This window comes from Tursiops truncatus, chromosome 4 (genome assembly GCF_011762595.2).
Source record: "Tursiops truncatus isolate mTurTru1 chromosome 4, mTurTru1.mat.Y, whole genome shotgun sequence".
NCBI lineage: Eukaryota > Metazoa > Chordata > Mammalia > Artiodactyla > Delphinidae > Tursiops > Tursiops truncatus.
The window spans coordinates 11699280-11715459 of NC_047037.1; the positions used below are offsets into that span (position 1 = coordinate 11699280).

Consider the following 16180-nt stretch of genomic DNA (forward strand, 5'->3'; position numbering starts at 1 on the left):
ATCTAGAAAAGCTGGTTCAAAATGTATGTGGAAATGCAAAGGAGCCAAAATAGCCAAAACAACTTTGAAAAAGAGGCAAAAGTTGGAGGACTCACACTAGCTACAATCTTTGAATGGGAAAGATAAAGGGGTGTGGGCCATAATGTTCTTTGAAAAGTGTCGAATGTCTCTCAATAGGAACAAAGAGCACCTCTGGCTCTGGCTTCCCTTATCTAAATATAGACGATTTCAGTTGATGCTGGGCCCTATGATCTGTTAACCCAGGAGATCCTCTCTAACTTGAGGCCCAGAATCTATACATGTAAACTGTGCCATCACCGTGAAACAAGAGGAGACCAGGAGAAAAGTATTCTCAATGATGGATATCACTTTAATCCATGTGGATTGGGGTATGAATCAGTTTCTTCATTTTAAAAAATCCAGTACTCTAGAATCTTCTCAGTGATTCTTTATTCTTCCAATTTTTGAAATCTTTTCTTTCTTAATTCATTTTTTAGGAATTGAAGATACTATTTAAGATCATATGACTCATGTACTGGATGAGTCTGAAAGGATCAAGTCCTCCATCCTGAGAAAAGCAGTTACAAATTATAGTTATATGCATATTTTCTGCAAATAAACAATCCCATGGTTCTCATAACTCTTATTAAACTTTTACATTTCCTGGAACTTATAAGAAAAATCAGATGTGAGATCTTTTTCCCTTATAGATAGACCCACTGGCGTGCCTTCTTTTCATCATTAAACGCCAGTTGATGAACTCAGCATTCTTCATTGCCTCTCCCAGCCCTCATCGCCCTTCTCCCCATCCTTCTCACTCTTGGAAGAGTGACAAGCTGTCTTTGTTTGCTTGAGACAAGTCAGAGACTGTCAGCACTAAAACCAGGAAAGTTCGGGCCAACCAGGACAAGTTGGTCATCTTACTCTTTGGTGATTCTTCCTTTATTCCACTTCAGCAACCACACTGTTTACATCTCTTAGAACTTGAGCGTCCCACTCTGTCCCTGAAACTGTATTCTCTTCATTCTCCTCTTCCTCTCAGAGTCATAATTCTATCATATAAGAACGCACTCAACTCTGCCAAGTCCTTGAACATTCTTTATCTATTCTGAGCCATTGGTTTTTAGGTCCCATTCAAAGAATTCTTCACCTATCCCTAATAAAATGAGAAAAGTTATGCCAATATAGTCATGTTTTCATAAAACTAAATTTATTCAACTTTAGGACTGCTCTTTATGATTATGTCCTTCGTACATTTTTGTTATTAAAATGCACTCTGAGTGTAGGCTTTGGAGTCAGGCTGTCTGGGGTAAACCATTGCTTGTTTGTAAAATAGAGCTGTAATCGCACTTACCTATAATGTTGTGCTTGTATCTTACAAATAAGATAATGCATGTAAAGCACTTAGGCAACTTCCAGGCACATAGTAATTATTAATAAATGAGAGCACAGTTGTTGCCATGGTTACCTCCACCCTAATGATTGCCAAGTTTATTACTATCATCATTTAATGTCCTTACTTTGCAAAATAAGTCAACCTTTTGTTAGTCTCTAAAAGTTTTATTTGAAGTATTCTATAAACTTCCAAGCCTATGAGCCACAGCTCTGGTTGCTTATATGACATTTGTTCCTGATTGCCTGACAAGGGGTCCTTTACTGTCTCTTGTACCTATAATTCCAACTGGATTGTCATTTAGAGCTGTGCTTCTCAAACTTTAATGTGCATATGAATCACCTGGGGATTTTATTAAAATACAGATTCTGATTCTGTGGGTCTAGAGTGGGGCCTGAGATTCTGCACTTCTGATGAGCTTCCGGGTGAAGGCAGTGCTGCTGCTCCAAGGATCTCCCCTTCAAGTGGCAAAAATTTAGAACACTCCCTTTCTTGACATATGAATTCCTCTGTGCTTTTCCATGCTCTATGGACTCTTCATTATTATTTTATTATTATTGAAATATAGTTGATTTACAATGTGTTAGTCTCTGGTGTACAGCAAAGTGATTTAGATATATATAGATATATTCTTTTTCAGATTCTTTTCCATCATGGTTTATTACAGGATATTGGATATAATTCCCTGTGCTATACAGTAGGACCTTGATGTTTATCTATTTTATATATAGAAGTTTTTAATCTGTTAATCCCAAACTCCTAATTTATCCCTCCCCCACCCCCTTTCCCTTTTGGTAACCATAAATTTGTTTTCTATGTCTGCGAGTCTGTTTCTGTTTTGTAAATAAGTTCATTTATATCATATTTTAGATTCCACATATAAGTGATAGCATATGGTATTTGTCTTTCTCTTTCTGACTTCACTTAGTATGATAATCTCTAGATCCATCCATGTTGCTGCAAATGGCATTACTTCATTCTTTTTATGGCTGAATAATATTCCATTGTGTGTGTGTATATATATATATATATATATATATATATATATATGTACCACATCTTCTTTATATCCATTCATCTGTTGATGGACATTTACTTCCATGCTTCCATGTCTTGGCTATTGTGAATAGTGCTGCTATGAATATTGGGGTGCATGTATATTTTTGAATTAGAGTTTTCTCCAGATATATACCCAGGAGTGGGATTGTTGGATCATATGTTATCTCTATTTTTAGTTTTTTGAGGAACCTCCATACTGTTTTCCATAGTGGCTGCATCAATGTACATTCCAACCAACAGTGTAGGAGGGTTCCCTTTTCTCTGTGGACTCTTTTAAACTCACTATCTTACTTCATATCATAGAGAACTCAAGGATCTGTTATAATTTATTATATAAATTATTCTCCAATTTAGTTTATTTTGAAAAATGGAATTCCTTTTGTTCTCTGATGATGGTCTTGTCACTTGACAGTTTTACAGTGTGTGGTTGGGGGAAGTGGACAGTAAAATGAGTGTTCCTCTTGCAACTGGTTTCCTGGAATAACAACTTAGATACATATGCAAAAAGATTAAAGTAACCAAAGTCCCCTCACCTGGAGAATTGTCAACTGTGTTGGCTAGGCCTGAATGCCCTCATCACAGTTGCTCTGGATGGAGCCGCCAATTCCAGTGACCTGGCTGACCTTCTCTACATTGAATTTGGGAAAGGATTTGAGTACAGGACACAGCTCACTCTTGAGATGAGGGATCTTGGGAGCCGACTGTCAAAGCACCTGGTAAGTTATTCAGAAAAAGCTGGTGAGTTTAAACTTTCTATTTGTTTTGTATATAGGCTTCATATTTAGGCTTACGAATTTGAACTAATTTTGTTCATTTGGGAGTGAAGTCAGGCTTTTCTGATTTCGTGCAAAGCCCAAATAAGAGGGTGTTTTGAAAGAAATGTAATATAGTAGACAGATGTCAAAGTGTGTTTCTTTTTGTTGTTGTTATTTATTTATTTATTGAAATATAGTTTATTTACAATGTCGTATTAATTTCAGGTTACAGCAAAGTGATTCAGTTTTATATATATATATATATATATATATATATATATATATATATATATATATATTCTTTTCAGATTCTTTTCCCTTATAGGTTATTACAAAGTATTGAGTATAGTTCCCTGTGCTATACAGTAGGTCCTTGTTGGTTATCTATTTTATATATAGTATGTATATGTTAATCTCAGACTCATAATTTATCCTTCCCCCCCCACTTTCCCCTTTGATAACCATAAGTTGGTTTCCTATGTCTGAAAGCATGTTTAATTTATATGCTTGGCAAAAAAAAAAAAAAAAAAAAAAAGAAGAAGAAGAAACTAAATAGCACCTACAATCCTGCCCAAATTACAGTCAATAAACATAAGTGCCCAAGAGTGTCTGACCAGTAGGGGTGACTCGGCTGCTCCCTCAGCCAGCCAGTTTTCACGTCCCTTGCAGATCCTAAGTGCCATGACTCACCACACTGAATATCATTCTTCTGTTTAAGATGTGTGTTTTCTATATAAAATAGATACCTAATAAGAGCCTGCTGTATAGCGCAGGGAACGCTACTCTGAAGATTCTTTTCTATGGGAAAAGAATCTTAAAAGGAATGGATATATGTGTATGTATAACTGATTCACTTTGCTGTACACCCGAAACTAACACAACATTGTAAATCAACTATACTCCAATAAAAATTAAAAAAAAAAAAAGATGTGTGTTTTCTCTGCAACATGACCTGTGAACGAGAGCCAAATCCATTGAGAGTTCAACTAAGAAAAGAGCATCTCATCCAATCTGGAAGAAAAACTAGTGATATGATGATAGACCTCCTATGATGTACTTTAGAATGAAAAGTTTTTTAAAGGTTGTCTTGACCGACAGAGATTTTTGCTTTATGATCTATTTTTAGAACCTAACACCTAGATAAGATGCATCGCAATCCTATTTCTTTCAGAAACATACAAGAATTCAACTATTGGTGAAATATTACCAAGATATCTAGCACTACTTTCACCTTTAATGAATGGCTGATAATTTGTAATTTGCTTATAATTTATAAAATCTGTAATCAGCATATCAAGATACTTTCCAATAAGGTTCTAGCTCCTGCTACTTTCTGCCTATAGAGTTTGTATATAGATATGTGACAGTGTGTTCAGTGTAGTAATTATATAAAAATAATTACTTAGAGAATATGGAATTTTTGTTGTAATTCCTTTCTACATGGGAAGACGGTGTCTACTTTACAAAAAAAATTTTGTGTCTACTGCTCTTTGAAATGTGTAATTTCAAATTGGTAATCCATAGAGGGAGGAAGTTATTCTTCAAACAAGCCTATCACTTTTTAGATATCACATAAATGCAACACTGTATAAGAAAATTTTAATTTTAGAAATAGCCAGTTTTAATGTTAATAGTAAAAGAGTTGATGCTGTAGGATTTTAGTGATGCAAAGAAAATTGATATCATCTAACATGAAATCACAGAATCCATTTTGTTGTTGTTATTTGGTTTCACACATTTCAAGTTTTATTGGGTTTTCAGGGGAAAAAAACAGAGAGTTTTCTAATGTCAGAAAAGAAACATTATATAATAAGAAACAATTAAAGAGGGGAAGTTGCTAAGTGATTATAACAAAACATTTTCATTTTTTAATCACACTAGAATTTTGATAGGAAACTTCTCAACACAAAGATTGATTCTACCCCACTAAGGCAAAGCATAGTATTTATTGCAAGCAGAATTTTCGTAAAAATAAATCTTGTGGGTTAATTGTAAAAATGCAGTGGAATATGTACATTTTTTAGGGGATGACTAACTAGGTGCAGGATGAAATTCACTCAAATTTTTTTGCCAAAAAAACATTTTATTTTGGCCAGACTATAAAATGTGACCAGAGTATAAAATCTCTTCATGTGCCCACCCTCTACAGCAAGTGCTTCTGAAATGTTGGACATGTAATTGGTGTCTTTGAAATCCTGTCCCACACAAACTGTTCTGGAAGTGTTGATCATTGAACTCCACGCCAAGCAGTGTGACATTGAACACTGTCTATATCCTCCGGCATACAAAGATTTCATAAAACAGGAAAAGGAGAAAACAGCATGTATTCATTTTATTGAACAAAATATTAGGGGCAGAATTATATAGGGTAATTAACAATACAATGGTCAGTGCTGGGATGGTGTGGGCACAGGAGATCTCATTAATAAATCAGTGTGCAATGAATTGGCCGTGGCTAAACTGATGCCTTTTTGAGAACACAAAACGTCTTTGAGTTGATTCTGAATTCCTTGTATGGTGCAGATCACAGAAGGAAAGATGGAAGGTAAAGAATGTCTCCTGCATCCTCTCCAGAGCACTGTCACTTGAGTGGTGAACAGGCTTCTCAAATCACATCCCTGAGCTTGTGTGGTGTGTGATTTTGGGAAGCGATGCCACCAAATGTAATGTATTCCTACCCTCCCCAAGGTCAGTGTTGCAGAAAGGACATGCTGCTGTTTATTCTGCAAGTGCATTGGAGGAGATGGCACAGTGGGAGACCCTGGACCAGCAGGGAAAAAGGTGATTTTAGTTACAGTCATGGCTTACTTTATTTGAATACAATATGTTTTTCAGACCCAAGTTTAGGTAGAAATAAGGGATGTTTTTAGCTTCTAGGTAGAAGCTCCTCTTCTTATATGTCATACTCCTCTTCTTATATGTCAAATTAGATAGCTTTTTCTTGGCTTTCTAAATTGGATACTTTAAAAAACCTTTCTATGCAAGTATCAAGAGAAAAACTGCAGAGATCATTGCTTATCCCATGTTCTGGCAGTGATGACCATGATGCAGAAAAATAAACTGTGATCTCTCATGTTGAATAATGAAAACCTCCTGAATACTGACGAGTTATTTCAATTTCCACTTTTAATGGAAGCAGAGGAATTTAAATAAAGTAGGGAATAGGTTGTACAGTCTGCTGAAAAGCTAGATCAGATCACCCTGTCATAGCAAGAGACACTAAGATGTTTCATTCAGCTCTAGCCAGACCAAAATGTTGCCAAGTAAAACAGGCCAAGCATAAAAACAATAACTAACAATAGATTCGTGTATGTAAAAATATGATTTTGGGCTTGAGGAAATGTTCAAATATGTATAAAAATACTATGGGTATGTTTAACAATTTCAAAACTGCTTATTTACATGTGTGTTTGATTATTGAATAATTTATAGATAGCACTATAAGTTTCAAATCACCATGGATGTCTCTCTGAAGAAAGTTTTTGAGCTAATTATTTCCTGAATGCTTTGATTTCATGTAAAGAGAATGACAGAATTTTAAAATTATTTATTTATTTAATATTTATTTATTTATTTGGTTGCACCGGGTCTTATTTGCAGCAGGTGGGCCCCTTAGCTGTGGCATGTGGACTCTTAGTTGCGACATGCATGTGGGATCTAGTTCCCTGACCAGGGATCAAACCCGGGTCCCCCTGCATTGGGAGCACGCCATCTTACCCATTGCACCAACAGGGAAGTCCCAAGAATGGTAGAATTTTTTTAAAACAGGTCTCAGAAAAAAACAATGGAAAGAAATGTGTGTGGTCTATTTTATGTGTAGCATAAATCCTCAAAAAGAACTTTTTAATGAAAAGAGGATAATTCTAGTTTGTCAGAAGCAACTATAGCTGTATTCATTTGAATGCTTGTCTAGAAAAAAAAACTCCAGCTCTATATATAACACCTGAGAGAGTTATGGAAAATATTATGATTCACACACACACACACACACACACCCGTGAGTTATCTGGATACTTGTCTCAAAATTCCATTTATTTTTATGTGTATAAATGCAGCTTAGGTTATGGAGGGGGAACCATTTTTTTCAAAATCATACTATTCTACATAAAGTAAAACTGTAAAGTTGAAGAATTTTGCTTGATTACCTCTGGGTTTTGGTCTATGGAGTGCTAATGTATCCTTCCTTTCCTTATTTCCAGGGACCCCCAGGTTTTAAAGGCAGTAAAGGCTACCCGGGAGAGGAAGGCATTGCTGTAAGTCAAGGTTTTTTCCAGCTCCATTTATTCCTAAGAACATATCTATAATATGAAATCTTTGTGTCAATTCAGAAGGAAGCAAGAAAAGTCAAGTTCTAAGGATTCGTAGGCAAAGTCTGAGGTCTTTCCTAATCTTCATCAGGCTTCTGGTGGTCACAAGTGTTTTATTAACCTACTGTCTCCTCTTTGACTATCCACCAACATTGTATAATAAACTCAATGCAAAAGTTATCTTTTTCACTGAGGGAGTCAAATCACTGCCATTTCCCCCTTTCTGATCCATTTTGCTTGAGTAAACCAACTCACCACACTGCTTGTCAAAGACTTCACCCTTTCTTGCATCTGTTCATCCATCTATCTTTCCTTCTTTCCTTCCTTCCTTCCTTCCATCCATCCATGCATTTAACAAGTGTATATTAAGTATCTTACAATTTACCACATTATTTATCAAAGACCTCACTCATAAATGCACTCATCATTCATTTAACAAATATATATTAAGATGCCTTACCATGTGCCAGGCACAGTGCCAGGCCCTAGAAATAAAAGTAAAGAAAGAGAAGAAAAACTATGGCTCCTATCTCAGGTAATTTCCAGAGTAGTGGAAAGGCAAATGAGACAACAGTAGTTCCAGTCCTTATACACAAGGACTCTGCTAGAGGTATAAAGCGGTGCAATGTGATAGAGTGTGGCCGTGCAAATACCTAACAGAGTCAGGTAACAGCCCTGGTGACAGTTAGGGCTTGGGAGAGGAAGACTAGACAGGGGTTGATGGTTAGGCAGGCATCTGAATCACAGATAGAACTTTCTCTAGGCAAAGTTTGTGGGAAGAACATTCTACTACAGGGAGAATAGTGTGATCAAGTGTGTGTAACTGAGAACTGCGTATTTGCAGAATAACATATGGTCAACATGGCCAGAACCCAGGACCATGAGAGGAGGTTGTATGGCAAGCAAGACCCAGAGTACTGGGTGTCTTGAATACCCTGTGGAAGACTTAGAAGGTGTCTTCCAATTGATGGGCATAATTCAATGATGTTAAGCACAGGACTAAAAATGGTTAGGGTATGGGTTTAGAAAGCATGATCAGGCAACATCACGGAGGATGATAAGGTAAGGATTGCAGGTAGAAGTCTTGCAGTAGTAGGTGCAAGACAAAGAGGTCCCAATCTTAGTTTAGGGCAGTATGAATAGATATGTTAAGGAGGTTGAGTGGACGTAACTTGGTGACGACTTGGAGAGAGAGATGCTGAGGATGACATCTTTGTTTCCAGCTCACAAGACTGCACAGACTGGTGGGGTTACCAAGACAAGGATTGCAGGAGCAGTTCTTGGTTTAAGAGAGAAAGAGAGAAGGGAGATGGAATTTGGTCTAAAAATCTGCCTCTTGCTTAGACCATACCTAGAGCATCCTGCTCTGATGTCTCACCAATTATTCATTATCTGTTCCTGGAATATCTCCTGAAACCTTGAGAATGCATTTTAGCAGCCAGTTGTTTGCATGTCTGTTTTATTTAGATACTACCCCACCCTGGGAAGTATCCAGGTGGGATCCAACACAAACAGCTGTCATCAGAGTGGCTCTGATTCACTTGCATTCTCAGTTTTTATAAGCATGAATTCTGGGTTGTAAACCATGAGTAGTTGCAAATTTTTTTCCAACACAAAAACTGTCAAATCTCCAAGACAGATTCCAGATGACAATAGAAAAAGCTTACCTGAATATGTGCTCTTTCTCAGGGGGAAAGAGGAGCCACCGGACCAATGGGAGAGCAAGGTACTAAAGGATGCTATGGTGCCAAAGGTCCTAAGGTAAGGGTCACGTAAGACACTGTGAAGTCTTCCCAACATTAATTTCTTCTTCCTACGCTAACCCCTACTGTCATTTCTATTTTCAGGGAAACAGAGGACTAAATGGACAGGAGGTATCGTACCAAATATCATTTATCTTCCCATCTGTTATCTAGAAATGTTTTTATTTTTGAGATGATTGACCAGTAGATTGAACAAATGAAGTTTCTGTTGACCTTCCTTTTTTATTGCTAACCATTTCATTTTGTTTACTCTTGCCTTTTATTGCAGGCAATGTATATTATTTGTTGAGTTTCTGTGACTCAGTAATCTTTGATAGAACCCAGGGCCAGCCTAGCAAAGAGCCTGTATATGGAACACAAAGTTAGACTTTTTGTTTGGTGTCTGGCTTCTTTCCACATAAATGCAATGCACTCTATTCTGATCGCATCTGTCTTTTCAGGGAGAAGTTGGGGAAAGTGGAATTGATGGGTTAAATGGAGAACAGGTAGAGCCTTCTCTTTGTACCATGAAAACCGTTCTGAGCTATTTCTCACTAAGAAAATGGGAATTTGAGTTTATTCTTCTCCGTCTTTAGGGTGAAAATGGTCTTCCAGGAGCAAAAGGAGAAAAAGGAGATGAAGGAGCCCAGGTATTCAATAAAGGGACAACGTGAAAACTGTGCTGGGAATTAAAGGTGTGATTAACAGTAAAACAGCTACCCCAGGTATATCAGTCAGCTAGGGCCACAAAATTGCTTTGTAATGATCACAAGACCTCAATCACATGCAACAATAAACATTTATTTATTTTGTGTCTGAGAAGTTCAGCTGATCAAGGCTGAGCATGGCTGACCTTCGCTCATGTGTCTCTAGGTTGGCTGGGGGCTTTGTTTCACTTGTCTCTTATCCTCCTTCTGGGACTGGAGAGCTGCCTGGCCATGTTGACCATGACCTTTTCATGGCTGTGGCAGAAGAACAAGGGAGCAAGTAGAAACACACAAGCTCTCTCAAGGCTTCTTGGGGCCTAGGCTTGGAGCTCTCATGGCGACATTTGCATCTCTTTCTGTTGGCCAGATCAAGTCACAGCCAAACTCAGGGGTAGGGAATCTTACCCCACCACAGTTGGAAGGCACTGTAGAGTTTCATGGCAAAGGGAATAGATACAGAGAAAAGTGAAGAACTGGGGGTAATCTTGAAAAGAAGCTACCATACTAAGAACAGTCACAGGGTATTGGTGAGAGCCTTGGGGTCGGCAGCACTCTGAAGGTGTCTGTGATCCCTTCCCATCTGGAACAAGTTCCAGCAGCAGCCATACTTCCACCATCCACTTTATCTGTCTTGAGAGTGTGAACAACTGAGTCAAGAACCCACTTTCTAGCTGATGCAACCCCTTTGGGGAAAATGGATAATCTCTCTGAATCTCAGCTGCCTCATCAAAAGAAAAAATAAAAAACAATACCTGCCACATAAAGTAGTTGTAAAAACTGAACAAGACAACAAATGTGTCTGGAACAGAGTGTTCACCACTGTGGCAAATACTTGAGGTCACTTTTAAAGTATTTGTACGATGCCTGAAACTATTAGTTGTTCCTCTTTCTAGTTTCAAAGTAACTTTAGCAGGAAAATATTTAATAATTCAAATCAGGGAGAAGATAAGTTCTTTGTTTTTATTAATGTTATTTAAAATTCTTATCTTGTCCTTCTTCTGATTTGTGTTAACTTTAGGGAATCCCAGGAGAGAGAGGGATTCCTGGTGACCATGGAGCAAAGGGCCTGTGTGGAGACCCTGTAAGTGCTGGGACTGGGGGGCTGCAAACTAACGTCACGTCAGGGCTTGTTTCCCATCAGCACTTCTGATAGGGAAAGAGAGCCCACTTGAAGGTACTACAATAGCAGTCCTGAAATGAAATCATCATGGGCACAACTGTTTAGAATTTTAAAAGTAGGTCTCTTGTGCCTGATCCTATTTATATACAGTATGAGTATGGATAGTGAGAAGACCTTGCACATTGTTTGCACATGTATTTTTTGAGACTACATATTCAGAACTGTCCTTGTGCTTCAGAGCTATGAAGGAATTCTCCATTCCATTATCTTCCTCTGGGTATCTTGAAATATGGACAGAATGAAAGAAACAAAGCCATCTCTTTTTTCTATTCCCCAAGAGTCTTTCTCAATTAAAAATATTAGCTTCATTTCCTTGAATCTAAGCCAACTAAAAGTACATTAAGCAAAACTTATGACCCACAAACACCTGCTGTCATGGGGATGCAACCCAGTTGAGTAGGCATGACCTACACCAAAAGAAGCAGGACCCACGCCAACCTAGGGGATATGCCGAGTCCAATTAGACCTCAGTACTACAGGACTTTGATCACTATGCCCACACATCAGTCTCCAAAACCTCAATGAATTAGGATTTAGCATTTTTTAAAACATTTATTAAAGTTTTAGAAATTGAGATATATTTGCATGTACAATGTTATATACCTATAACATTGTGTAAGTTTAAGTATATGACGGGTTGGTTTGATACATTTATATATTATGATTATCACCATAGTGTTAGCTAAGTCCTCTAGCTTGTCATATAATTATCATTTCTTTTTTCTGGTGAGAACATGCCAGATCTAGTCTTTTTTTTTTTTTTAACATCTTTATTGGAGTATAATTGCTTTACAATGGTGTTATTTTCTGCTTTATAACAAAGTGAATCAGTTATACATATACATATGTTCCCATATCTCTTCCCTCTTGCGTCTCCCTCCCTCCCACCCTCCCTATCCCACCCCTCTAGGTGGTCACAAAGCACCGAGCTGATCTCCCTGTGCTATGTGGCTGCTAGCTATCTATTTTATGTTTGGTAGTGTATATATGTCCATGCCACTCTCTCACTTTGTCACATCTTACCCTGCCATAAAGACACAGACCTACTAGAGAATGGACTTGAGGATATGGGCAGATCTAGTCTTTTAGCAGCTTTGAAGTATATGATACAGTATTGCTGTCTATAATCACCATGCTATTTGTTAAATCTCTCAAACTTATTGTTAAGCTGTAACATGCATCAGAAAAGTACACAAATTATAAATGCATAGCTTGATGAATATAAATACACCTGTGCACTCACCACTCAGGTAAAGAAATGGAACATTAGACAACAGTAGAGCATCCCAGAAACCCTCTCAGGTCTACTCCAATCACTACCAGCCCTCCCTAAGGTAATCACTATCCCAGGACCATAAATTAGTTTTGCCTGCTATTGAACTTTTCAGTGGAATCATATAGAATACACTCTTCAGTTTCTGGCTTCTTTTGCTCAAGTATATGCTTGTGAGATGAATCCATGTTGTGAATATCAGTAGTTTATTCAATCTCATTGCTGTATAATATTCCATTGTGTGAATATATTGTGATCTATTTCTCCATTATGCTATTGATAGATATTTGAGTTGTTCCCAGATATAGCTTTTATAAATAGTGCTGCTATGAACAGTCTTGTACATGTCTTTTGTACACATTTCTGTTGGGTCTATACTTTAAGAGTAGAACGTCTGGATGATAACTTGTACGCCTATGTTCAGCTTCTTTACAGCCAAACAGTTTTCCAAAATTTTTGTACTAATTTACACTCTCGCCATCAATGTACCAGAGCAGTGTACCACACTCATTAGAAAGCCTAAAATTTATAAAACTGACAATACCAAGTGCTGATAAGTATGAAAGGCAACTGGGAATGTCACAGGACTTTGTCTTTAATGACTCCTCCTCCAGTATACAGTGGGTTGATCAGAGAAAGAATTTGGTACAAAATATATTGACAAATATAAATGTTATGTATACATTGAAGATAACTTTGTTTAAAAAGCAGAAGAATTTTCACTTGAAGACAACATTGTTTACTAAGTGACATCTGATAATAATCTGGTGACCTGAGAGTTTCAAACAACCTCAAAGTGTCTAATCAGAAACAAAAATATATCCACAAATAAGTATAATTAAGAAATAGTAGTTCAAACATAAAGACATTTCAGTCATTGGTATATGATGGCTAAAAATTCACTTGGGGTATTGCCATAAAATTGTACTTCACTTCAATCAGAATTCCCCCTAGTTGTCTGGATGATTGTGTAACACCTTTAAAAGAATCTGAATAATGTAAAAGCATTTTTATCTAAAGAGAAGTGTTCTATGACTTTGAGATGGCTGAAAATTCAACCCACTGTATCTTCCCTGTGATGTGTTGTCACTATATACTTACTTCAGATGGTTTTTCAATGCATAATAACTCTTCCCAGACACTTGGGAATATATATCTCAAATCAAAGACAAATCTGCTTTTTTCTGTGTGTTTTTTAGTGGGTTACCATTGTGGAAAAAAATTGGGGACAACAAGGCTGATAGAATCAATAGAACACGCACAAATGGCACAAATTCCTGAAAATCTGTGCTTATTCAGAGAGAATTTTTGATCACGTAAAAGCTAGTTTGTTTGTTTGAAATTTCCCATTTTAACCTAAATTTTTAAATGTATTTTAAATGTATGTTATTGAATTATAGTTGATTTATAATGTGTTACTTTCTGCTGTACAGAAAAGTGATTTTTATATATATATTATTACATTATTATATATATATTTACACACACACACACATTCTTTTTCATATTGTTTTCCATTATGGTTTGTCACAGGATATTGAATATAGTTCCCTGTGCTAGACAGTAGAATCCTGTTGTTTATCCATTCTGTATATAATAGTTTGCATCTGCTAATCCCAAACTCCCACTCCATCCCCCCCACCAGCACCACCACCCCACCCCCCGCCACTTGGCAAGCACAAGTCTGTTCTCTTCTGTCTGTGAGTCTGTTTCTGTTTCATAGATAAGTTCATTTGTATCATATTTTAGATTCCACATATAGGTGGTATCACATGATATTTCTCTTTTTCTTTCTGACTTACTTTACTTAGTATGATAACCTCTAGGTCTATCCATGTTGGTGCAAATGGCATTATTTCATTCTCTTTTATGACTGAGTGGTTATTCCATTGTGTGTATATATACTACATCTTCTTTATCCATTCATCTGTGGATAGACATTTAGGTTACTTCCACGTCTTTGCTATTAAAAAGTGTGCCACAATGAACATTAGGGTGCATGTATCTTTTTGAATTATGCCTGATTTATGCCCAGGAGTGGGATTTCAGGATCATATGGCAACTGTATTTTTAGTTTCTGTGGAGCCTCCACACTGTTCTCCATAGTGGCTGCACCAGTTTACATGTCCACCAACAGTGTAGGAGGGTTCCCTTTTCTCCACACCCTCTCCAGCATTTGTTATTTGTAGACATTTTAATGATGGTCATTCTGACCAGTGTCAGGTGATACCTTATTGTAGTTTTGATTTGCATTTCTCTAATAATTAGCAATGTTGAACATCTTTTCATGTGCCTGTTGGCCATCTGTATGTCTTCTTTGGAGAAATGTCTATTTAGGTCTTCTGCCCATTTCCTGATTGGGTTGTTTGTTTCTTTGTTATTGAGTTGTATGAGCTGTTGATATATTTTGGAAATTAAGCCCTTGTCAGTCACATCATTTGCAAATATTTTCTCCCAGTCCGTAGGTTTTCTTCTCATTTTGTCAATAGTTTCCTTTGCTGTGCAAAAGCTTATAAGTTTGATTAGGTCCCATTTGTTTACTTTTGCTTTTATTTCTATCGCCTTGGGAGCTGACCTAAGAAAGCATTGGTATGGTTAAATCTCATGTAATCTTGGGGGGAAACTGAGCTAGCTCATTTGTCTGAGCTACAGAGCTTAGTAATGTTCATAATTCTAAAGCATATTATTATTAGAAGCCCGTGTTTAATCAAAAATTTGTATTAGATGATGCTCTTTTGTCCAATTTCATAAAATTGGCCAGATCATATTCAGACTGACCACACAGCTGGTCCATATAGAAAGTGAAACATTCTGTTCTGTACAATGTGCTGCTATATGATTTTTTTATGTCATCTCTTCAATTAAATAGTGCAGAGTTGGACTATAGTAAGAAGTGTATACACCCAGTGAAAGAAAATTTTAGACTTTACCTTCCTTTTCCTTCCTCACTTTTCTCATGAAAATACAATTCTTTAATATTGTAATTTAGGTATACCTGCCTGGAAAACTTAACAAATATTTAAATCTAAGGGTAAAACAGAAGACATAAGAAAATAATCTTTGGCTTTGGTATGTGGGGGAGAGAAATATTTATTCATGTAAGTTTTAGTGCTATCAGTTATAAAGTAAATTCTAAGCCCATCTTTTTCACTCTGTTAGCCTATAAGCTCTGTGAGTGTAGGAACTGCTTGTTTAAAAAGCTTCTGATGTATCTGGAATGATGCTGTGTCCCTGTTGGTGATCTCAAATTACTTATTGATTGATGAAGGTCATCTAATCTGCTATCAGCCAAACAGCCAGGCAGCTGGCTCTCATCAGGACTGGATAATTGCCATTCTCTCTCCATTTACTAGAGCTTTGACGAGTTGACTGGCTCAATTGATCGTCCAGGCATCATGGCTGCTCTGTTTGTGGTCCTAACTACCCAAGATAGAAAGCTTTCAGTTTGGCCTGCCAAGGATAACATCCCATAATGTGTGCCTGTTTTCAATGAGTTCCTGCTGGAACATTTGTATAAATATTGAGAAAAACTCAAGATTACAGGATTTTCTGAAAACCAGAAAAGTAGGAATGAGCAAATGAGGTTAGAAGGCGGCCAAGGACCCAGGAGGAGAAAGAGAGGGTGGGCGGCAGGTACAGTCCTCAGCGCTGTTCAGGGTCCTCTTGTTCTTGTGGTGGAACCCATTACAGACCTTTGCCTTCAGTATTACTCAGCCACAAAAAAGAATAAAATAATGCCATTTGCAGCAACATGGATGGACCTA

At 37.2% G+C, this 16180-nt stretch overlaps 1 protein-coding gene across 1 annotated transcript in view; it reads left to right on the plus strand.

Annotated features, from left to right (window-relative positions):
• The window catches only part of COL6A6 (collagen type VI alpha 6 chain), a 107411-nt gene that overhangs the window by 21385 nt on the left and 69846 nt on the right, over positions 1 to 16180 (plus strand). The window contains exons 9-16 of the mRNA XM_019934137.2: positions 3014 to 3168; positions 5896 to 5988; positions 7407 to 7460; positions 9204 to 9275; positions 9362 to 9388; positions 9718 to 9762; positions 9853 to 9906; positions 10982 to 11044. Coding sequence (XP_019789696.2) covers positions 3014 to 3168; positions 5896 to 5988; positions 7407 to 7460; positions 9204 to 9275; positions 9362 to 9388; positions 9718 to 9762; positions 9853 to 9906; positions 10982 to 11044 — 563 coding nt within the window. The remainder of the gene's footprint in view (positions 1 to 3013; positions 3169 to 5895; positions 5989 to 7406; positions 7461 to 9203; positions 9276 to 9361; positions 9389 to 9717; positions 9763 to 9852; positions 9907 to 10981; positions 11045 to 16180) is intronic.